The 9,921-nt window shown below is 30.4% G+C and overlaps 1 protein-coding gene across 1 annotated transcript; it reads right to left on the reverse strand.

Annotated features, from left to right (window-relative positions):
* Positions 1-641: 641 nt before the first annotated feature.
* On the reverse strand, positions 642-4,496 carry LOC125220445 (annexin-like protein RJ4). The gene is made up of 6 exons (XM_089062355.1): positions 4,398-4,496; positions 4,109-4,254; positions 1,521-1,742; positions 1,235-1,447; positions 1,057-1,146; positions 642-969 (listed from the first exon to the last, which is right to left on the reverse strand). The coding sequence occupies exons 1-6, from the start codon at positions 4,468-4,470 to the stop codon at positions 766-768; spliced, it is 948 nt and encodes a 315-aa protein (XP_088918481.1). The 5' UTR covers positions 4,471-4,496; the 3' UTR covers positions 642-765.
* Positions 4,497-9,921: the final 5,425 nt, after the last annotated feature.

Consider the following 9,921-nt stretch of genomic DNA (forward strand, 5'->3'; position numbering starts at 1 on the left):
GGGCGGTTTTGTTGCGCTATTGCACGCAGTTTTAGCTTGGCTATTTTTTTAAAAATAATTTAAATACATTTTTCTATCTTTAAGTATCTTCATTCTCTTCTATACTTGTAGTTTTTGAAATAGTGTTGCCATTTTATTCTATATTACAAATTTCCGAGCACAACTAAATGTGCTTGCTTTGTGCCGAGCACAAGTAGAAGTGGTCGGAATATTCCGAGCACAGTTAAAAGTGCTCGCTGGGTTGCCGAGCACAAGTAAGAGCTAATCGTTGGTTTGCCGAGCACAAGCAAATATGCTCGGTAGTTTCCGAGCAATGGTAAAAGTGCTCGGTAGTTTCCTAGCACAAGTAAAGCTAATCGTTGGTTTGCCGAGCATAAGCAAATATGCTCGGTAGTTTTGCGAGCAAAGGTAAAAGTGCTCGGTAGTTTCCGAGCACAAGTAAGAGCTAATCGTTGGTTTGCCGAGCACAAGCAAATATGCTCGGTAGTTTTGCGAGCAAAGGTAAAAGTGCTCGGTATTTTCCGAGCAATGGTAAAAGTGCTCGGTAGTTTCCGAGCACAAGTAAGGTGCTTGGCAAGTGTTGGTCGGGAAACAGTGTTTTTTTTGTAGTGTTAGAAACATGCTTTGCAATACATAATCCCTAACAAACACAACAGCAAGTCATTCAACGTACAACCCAATACATAATTAAACACGCATAAGAGTTTGAGAGTCGTTTGAGGCCAAAAACAACAAAGAGAGAAGAAACAGAAAATTCAAAAATGATCAATCTTGTTTGCCGAGCAAAGTGAGGAGAAAGGCCTTGTAATGTCCAGAAGTTTCCTTGGTGATTGCCTGTTCAAGGCTGTGGCTGTTCCTCTTTAGGTAAACCTCCTTTATCCCTTCCAAGTCCTTCTCCGCTCGCGACACGATCACTCGTGTCACCGAATCTTCGTCCGTCCCCGCCATTCTTAGAGCCTCACGAATCACCTTCACATTCATATGCAACATTCAATAAATAAACACAAACATAAAAGTACGAAATTCAACACCCAAAAATTAAACAACATTTGTTACCTTCTCATAATACTTCTGATGGTCGGTTATGCAACGAATAGTTGTGTGCAAAGCCACTACATAATCACTAGAGGGCTCAACCTTCAAGTTCTGCAATTATTTTTTAATACAAAAACTCATTTAATTTCTTCATCCAAATTTAAGATGTATAATATTATAATGATCAAAGTTGTTGTACCTTAGTGATTGATGAGGAATAATCATCTTTATACTTGTTGAGAGTTGCTTGGATTTGGAGTTTGCTCCTTGTGGTTATGATTCTGATAACTTCTTCATCACTAAAAGCCTTATTTTGTATAGCATTGTGAAGACAAGCAGCCTCAGAATTCGCTAATTTTGCGTTGATCGCTTCGCCATTGTACCTGTATGTGCCCACAACTCCAATCAGCAGCTGCACACACAAAATAAAATTTTTACTATTTTTCTTACTAAAATAATAGATAATTAAGTGAGAATTAGGGCACCTTGCGCAGGTCTCCTGATGCGTGTTGAGCCAAATCCTCTTCCACGGAGTGGTTGTACCGCTTTTGGTAGGCACGCTTTATAGCTAGAAGCTCATCGGGCGAAGAAATGCTTGAGATTTCGATGATAGTGCGATAATCGACCACCGGTTTTTTCTTGATAGCGACGTTCAAGAGAACTGCTTCGCGGTCTTCTGGGTCAAGAATCCATCGATACATAGCTTTCTGTACATGTTATTCAAGTAAATGATGATCTAAAATAGTATACTTTCTCAGTCCCAACAAAAGTTGAGTCGCATTCATTTTGTAATGTCACAACTAAAATGAGTAATTTCCTTTTAAAAAAACATCAAATCGCTTTAACTTTATTGTATTTTTCCATTTAGTCTCTCTAATTTCTCCTACTTTATTATTTCATCTTCATTTGATCTATTTAACATCATTTATATATTTCTCAATTAATTGAGACACAAGGAATACTAGTTTGAAAGGTGGATCTATTGACTTGAAATGGTTATGTATTTTAATAAGAGGGTAAAACTATAATGGAAAATGTTTTAGAGACATAATGTCTCCAAGCCATAATGCTATAATGAGGTTAAAATAGTCATTTTAGATTATTTTAAATTTTTATTTAAATTTATGTTTTATACACGTACCATACTACCCTTATGCATATGAAACATTTATTTGTATTTAAAAATTACTTGCTTAGGAAAGTTATGTGTATATTTATGGATGGCTTGATTTAAGCAAATATATATTCAAATCTTCTTATCAATCTCTCATAAATTTCCAAACAACTTATTAGGTAATATTAATTTATTTAAATTCATTACATAAATATGCTTTTGAAGTATTCTTTCTAACTTCACGTAATACGTATTAGTTTATTTAAAATTTAATTTAATATAATGAATTAACCTGTATTTAAATAATACTTTATATAATATTTTTTAAATTCTAAACTTATAGGTATTTAATAGATTTAATAAAATAATTATTTAATATTATTAAAATACTTTATACAAGAATGACTATTACTATCTTAATAATTATTTAGTACTAATAAAATAATTAGATGTGAATGACTATTACTATTTCGTTGGACAATAACACTAAGAAATTAAGTATGTATATGCATGTAGTCATTTTTATGACTAAGAATTTTAATAGTTATTTTATAGTACAACTAATAAAACAATTTGATGTGAATGACTATTATTATTCCGTTAGATAATAACAATTAAAAATGAAGTGTATGCACATAGTAGTCGTTTTTATAACTTAGAATTTTAATAATTATTTAATACTCTCTTTAAAAAATAATTATTTAATAGAGTACTAATAAAATAATTTGATGCGATGACTATAACTATTCCGTTGGACGATAACACGAAGAAATTATGTATGTGCATGTCGTCATTTTTAAGACATGGAATATTAATAATTATTTAATACTAATAATATAATTTGATGCGGATGACTATTACCATATAAGTTGGATAACAAGACTAAGAAATTAAGTATGTGTGTTTATGTAGTCATTTTTACGACTTAGAATTTTAATAATTATTTAATACCACTAAGAAAATAATTTGATGCGAATAATTATTACTATTTCGTTGGATGATAACAATTAAAAATTAAGTGTATATACATGTAGTCATTTTTATGACTTAGAATTTTAGTAATTATTTAATACTAATAAAATAATTTAATTCGAATGAGTATAACTATTTTGTTGGATGATAATACTAAGAAATTAAGTATGTATATGCATGTAGTCATTTTTATGATTTATGGAGTGAGAAATTAATATATTTGAGATTTTGTTAGTTTTGATTGAGTATATTTAGATGATTGAGTATATTTTGATAAAAGAGTGTAATTTGATGAGTTGACTTTTGATATGAATTTGATTGATTACTTAGATAAATGATATAATAAATGAATTGTCTTTCATTTTATAATTTAAAATAAGGGTATATTAGTCCATATAATAATTTAATTTATGTCAAAGTGACATAGGGGTATTATGGCTTGGAGACATTATGTCTCTGAATCATCACTCAACTATAATTTACACATAAAGTAATGTTTTTGGTAAAAAAAAACACAGTCATTTTCTTAAAAGAATATGCAGATCTAGGAAAGTTTATGATGTTTTTGACCGACCTTAAAAAAATTAGACTTTCCTTTAATTCTATAATTTTACTCTAGAGATTTAGATATTAAGTCGTGTAATTTGCCTATTTTAATGCATAGATGCGAGAGATTTCAAGAACAAATAACATTAAACAGCACACATGTTAACCCTTTTTCTCCATTTCACAAATCTGAAATTAGTTTTGATTTTAGTAAAATGAATACACAAAATTGGCCATGGAAAAATGCATAGTTTGACTCTTATCGCATATAGTTTTCAGATTACTTATTCTGCACCTCAGATTGCCCAAGATTAAATATTAATAGAACAATATATGAAATTATTTTATTTACTATACTATATCGAAGGTGATAGCGAATTAAAATAAGAGATGCAATACCAAAAATGCTTATGATATGACATGAGAGAAATAAAGAGAAACCTCAAAGTCTCCGGCGAGCTCAGATTCAAGGCGCTTGACAAGATCTTCCTGGTACAATTCCTCGTAGGCTTGCCTTATGAGTTTCCTTTGCAATGCATTTCTCCTTCCTAATACTCCAATCACCGCCTTCTCATCCGTTCCCCATCCTATATATACATACAATTTACAAACTCAACATAAATCACAACAAAAATATGCAACTTGATCCATCTTTGATGATACTCCATGATTTTAAAAATAATATTAAGACCATAAGTAGATATGGGTCTGAACTCTGAATGAATATTACCATGAAAAGCCTTCTTAAGAGTTTCAGCATCTGCAACAGCTGAATGGTGGTCGGGGAAAACAATGGTAGACATATTAATTGAGCTTGGAAAAATATTGAGTGTTATGCCTATACCATTAATTTTTAGGGGTATTTATAGGAGCATGACCAATTCCATGTATTTAATATTGGGCGTAACGCCGTTGTATTTCACCATTTCATAAATTATTATAATAATAGTATGAGATATGGTAGACGGTTTTGAATTATAATCTCCTTATCCCGATTTTATTTGCTTTTTGAGATGTTGTAATAAGAAAAGTTAATCAATAGTATTTTTTTTTATAAAAACCAGCAATTTAAATTTATTTTACTTTATTTATTTATTGAAAACAAAACACAATTTTAAATCAAGCTTGAAAATAAATGTCTCACTTAACAAGTGGTGAAGGTAGTAGTATTATTTTAGGTTGTCGTATAAAATTGTTTATGTGATCACAATTTTTGGGAGAACGGAGTAATTAAATTGTTCTAGGAGTTATTGTAGTTTACATAGTCTTATGTCCTATCACTAGTATTCGATTAATTTGGAACTTATCAATGTAAAAAATAATTTCATATTAAAATTTATTCTTTATACATCTATTATTCAAAATAAACGTCTCCATATATACTAATAATATGTTCTTACACCTGATAAATTTGTAATACATTGGGATAATATTAACTTACTTTTTTTAAACATTTCATACATTGGGATAAAAAGTATGATCTTTCTTTTTTATTGTGGAGCATATCGCATAATCCCAAATATAAATCTGGAAAATTTTATTTATTGGGATGAGGACAGAGATCGGAATAATATACACCTGTAGATTATTTGAGGGTCACAGTCAGAATTTACAATGAAATTTCAGGATGATTATTGATATTGTATTATATAGTTCTGTTCGGATTAATAGCAACATATATAATCTATGTGTGCGTGAATAGTTACTACTATAAAATTAAAAATGTTGGAAAGGCAAAGTTCTTAGTATAATTGTGCGTGAATAGTATAAAATTAAAAATGCTGGGAAGGCAAAGTTCTTAGTATAATTGTACGTATTGTGGGTGTGTCGTGTGTGATGTTTTGGTTGGTGGCGTTGGTAGCTTAATCTTGTTGAATGGGATACAATTACTAATTAAATAGTGAATGTACGTGTCATGACTTTGATAAAATAATTAAATATAATATAATAATATTTGCCATGTTGGCGATCACGCATGCCGTTTATTCTTTATAGTTTAAATAAAATATAGTAGCAATATAATATACGCATGTACTATTACTCCTATATTTGACATGTCATACAATGTCTTATATGTCTGTGAATATAGATGTTTTTCAGATTTACAAATTAACATATATAGATTTCAGATTTGGTTGCTACTAGTTCAACAATAATCCTCCAATTTAGATTTTTTTTTAAAAAGAAAACCTCCTATTTGCTATTGAATTCATCAAGTTAAAGAATCATTTTACTGTATAACAATTTACAATAATTATACCTATATTTTTGCAACTTGTTGTAAGTTTTATGTCTCACATATGTGACATGTGATAGAATCCTAAATAGAATTGGATATTTAATATAATACATTAACTTGGTATACGACACATTTTTCCCTAATTAATTATTGATATTGGGACGTGTTTCCTAATCATGTGATTAATTAGTCAATTAATGGTAATTCACAATATGATTCCTACGACTAATAAGGAAATTGAGGTTATATATAATTGTATATGGCCGATTGTTAGTTGACTAATATATATTCACTGATTTGGGAATAATATATTTCCTATCATATATTAAGGAAAGGAATATATAAGTAAGGAATAATGTTTGTGATTTACGTGAGACTTGAGAATCAAGTTTATGATTATGAATAAATTATTTTGGGCCTCTTTGATGGAAAGGGCTGTTAGGGTTTGATAATTAGGGTTTGTCATCTCTCTGCCTATAAATACAAGTGTGGTGATCCCATCAAATCACACACATCAAGAGAACACATAAACGAGGGAAAGAGAGAGAAACAAATCCTTGGAGTTGGAGCTGCGCTACTACACAAAAGAAAGTCCGAGGAAGTTCTCTTCGTCTTCCCCAATCGCTTCCGCTATGGATCACCAAGGTAATTTCGATCCTATTATATTTATGGTTTTACGTGAAATACATGATGTTCGAAGATCTTGCTTTATTTATGTTCAATTATGCAATCTTGAATATATGATGATAAATAATGTCTTACATGTGGTATCAGAGCATGGTTGAGAACTCATGTATTTTCGTATAATTGAAAACCATATTTTTTGAATTTATTTTGATAAATTATTGTGAATTGAATCGATTGTTTTAATATGGTCAGCATGTTGCAAATTCAAATTAATAAATTGAATTGGTTACTGTATTACGTATTTTGTACGTATTTGTGAATTCAACATATGCATTTGACTAGTTGAACAATTATGTTTTGATTGACTATCTTTATGGAAAATTGTTTTTCATGAATCGAGACAGTGGGATTGAATTAGTAATTTAGTTTGCTTAAATTTTGTTCGCATTATTTCATTGTGAATTGCATTTGTTTAATTGCTTTATAAATTAAAGGCCGTTCATTTTATACGATTATACTTGAAATATATTGTTTCCATATTGATTCTATTTATGTATATGAAATTGATTTGGTATTTTGACTGTGTATATATTGTATGTAAATTGCGTTTGAATATATGCATCAGTGAATTGAGATTTCAATTAAATGTTTTATGATTATGAATCTACCGAGACGGTGGAATGAATGATTACATAATTCAATTCTCGTTTTAACATGTATTTTTATTATATTATGTTTATGTTGCAATCACCAAAGTGAGGCAAAATAAGGAGAGTCTATAATCAAACTCATATTAAAATTTGTTTAAGCAATTAATCTCTATATATTCTTGATTATATTATGTTTATTTTACATTCACCAAAGTGAGGTAAAATAATAGTTTATAATCAAATTAAGTGAAAATCTGCTTAAGCAATTAATAGCTATACATTCTTGATTATATTATGTTTATTTTGCAATCACCAAAGTGAGGTAAAATGAGAAGAGTTTATAATCAAATTAATATGAAAATCTATGCATGCAATTAATCATCATGCTTGTTGTGGCTATTCATTATCTAAATAGTTTGTTTGTCATAAAAGGTCTAGATTCTCAAAGGAAATAGTCTTTGCGACATAATAAACACTAATGGAGTTAATAATTTAAATTGGTGTCGATTACCCAAAGGTAACACCAATTTATTATTACTCAATTATTGAACTAAGATATGAATATTAAAAGCATGATTTTTATAATTGTATGAAGACTACCCAAAGGAGTTTTCATAATTGCCTCATGATATGGGTTTTCAAATTAATGTTCGTGTTATTATTCAAAGCTTTTATATGTGAGCATTCATTTCTTAATTGCTCTTATAATGTAAAAACATATATTTTTTGCTACTAGTATGTTTACCTCAAACGTTCCCCAACTTAATGGAACTAACTTCTTTGAATGGAAAGAGAAACTTAAGTTCACTCTTGTAATAATGGACTTGGAACCTAACACTGTTGAATGATAATCCAATTATCTTTGATCAAAGTAGTTGGTTGATTGCCCATAATGCTTGGGAAATATCTAACAGGACTAAGTTTACAGTTCATTAGAATATTCGTTGTAGATAAAGTCTCTCAACGACTGATATTGCAAAAGAATATTTGCATAATGTTGAGGATCGCTTCACAACTGCATATAAGTCTATTGTAGGAAAACTTATGAAGGATCTCATGAGCATGCAATATGATGGTTCTCGGACTATGTACGAGCATGTGATGGAAATAAATAACATATCTTCTAAGCTGGAAAAGTTAGGATTATAGGTGGATAAGGATTTCATTGTTCAATTCATTCTAACTTCCTTATATCCTCAGACCATTCCAAATTGATTCACTATAAAAGATTAGTGGACTCTTAAAGAATTGGGAAACGTATTGGTCTAGGAGGAGCATAAGATGAAGAAGTATGGAATGGGTGCATCTCATGCTCATATTGCAACCGAAGGAGCGTCTAAAGGATAATATTCATTCGAATTTATCATTCTTATGGCATAAAGGAACTGGATCATATTTCTAGTGAAAGAATTAAGAGGCTTATAAAGGATAATATTCATTCGAATTTAGACTTTACAAGCATTACCGTTTGTATGGATTGTATTAAATGTAAACAAACCAAACACAGTACTAAAAATGCCACAAGAAGCAATGAGCTCCTTAAAATTATACATACAGATATTTGCGGACCTTTTGATGTCTCGACTTCTAGTGGATAAAAACATTTTATCACCTTTATTGACGATTTTTTCGCATTATGGATTTATTTATTGCAAGAAAAATCTCAGGCACAGTTGAACATTTTATGACTGAGGTTGAAAGGCAATTAAATAGAAATGTGAAAATTATTCGATCTGATAGAGGTGGTGAATTTTATGGTCGCACCACTAAAATAAGTCAATTACATGGACCTTTTGCCAAATACTTATTAAAAGCATGACATTTGTGCTTAATACACTATGCCAAGTACGTCTCAGCAGAATGATGTTGCTGAGAGACGAAACCGAACTCTCATGGAAATGGTTAGAAGTATGATAATTCTACCTTGCCCATAACGTTGTGAATTTATGCTCTTAGAACCGCTATTTATGTATTAAACTGAGTTTTTAGTAAGGTTGTACCAAAGACTTTCTTATGAACTTTGGACAGATAGAAAACCCAGTTTCCAGCACCTTCATATTTGGGGCTGTCCAACGGAAACTAGAGTATACTCTTTGCAAGAAACGAAAAATGGATTTTGGACAGTTAGTGGTTATTTTGTGGGTTACTACAAAAATCCAAAGGTTATCGATTTTATTGTCCTAATGATAGCATGAGAATTATGGAAACTGGAAATATATGATTCTTCGAGAATGGTGAGATCAGTGGGAGTTCTAACACTCGTAATACGGTCATTAATGAAATAAGGGTATAACATTCTTCCCTTATTTCCTCAAGAATTAAGTGTGTCAAATATTGTTGAACAACCTAACAATATTTGAATGACCAACCACTTAATGATGATGCCAAAGTCATTGAACATAGGTATGAAAGAAGCATCTCCAGATGTGCCATTAATGCTTTCTTAATGAGAACGAAGGTAGCCATTTCTGATGACTATGTGGCATATCTCCAAGAATCCGAATGTGATATATGAATACGTAATGATCCAGTTTCATATTCACTAGCCATTAAGTGTAATAATTCTAATAAATGGATTAATGCATGACAGAAGAGTTAAAATCTATGGATTATAATAAATTCTGGGACCTTGTCGAATTACCTAATAGACAAAAGTATATTGGGTGTAAATGGGTCATCAAGACCAAATTCGACATAGATGGTTTAGTCAAACGATTTAAAGCCAGACTTATTTCCAA

The sequence above is a fragment of the Salvia hispanica genome, chromosome 1 (assembly GCF_029641045.1).
Source record: "Salvia hispanica isolate PSC_SH4W2 chromosome 1, Shi_PSC_v1, whole genome shotgun sequence".
Taxonomy (NCBI): Eukaryota; Viridiplantae; Streptophyta; class Magnoliopsida; order Lamiales; family Lamiaceae; genus Salvia; species Salvia hispanica.

Excerpts from the sequence above, each read along its gene's own strand:
- LOC125220445 (XM_089062355.1), bottom strand. The coding sequence starts at position 4,470 with ATGTCTACCATTGTTTTCCCCGACCACCATTCAGCTGTTGCAGATGCT. Across the intron at positions 1,743-4,108 it reads AGCTCGCCGGAGACTTTGAG|AAAGCTATGTATCGATGGAT; the intron begins GTTTCTCTTTAT and ends TAACATGTACAG. Across the intron at positions 970-1,056 it reads ATCAGAAGTATTATGAGAAG|GTGATTCGTGAGGCTCTAAG; the intron begins GTAACAAATGTT and ends ATGAATGTGAAG.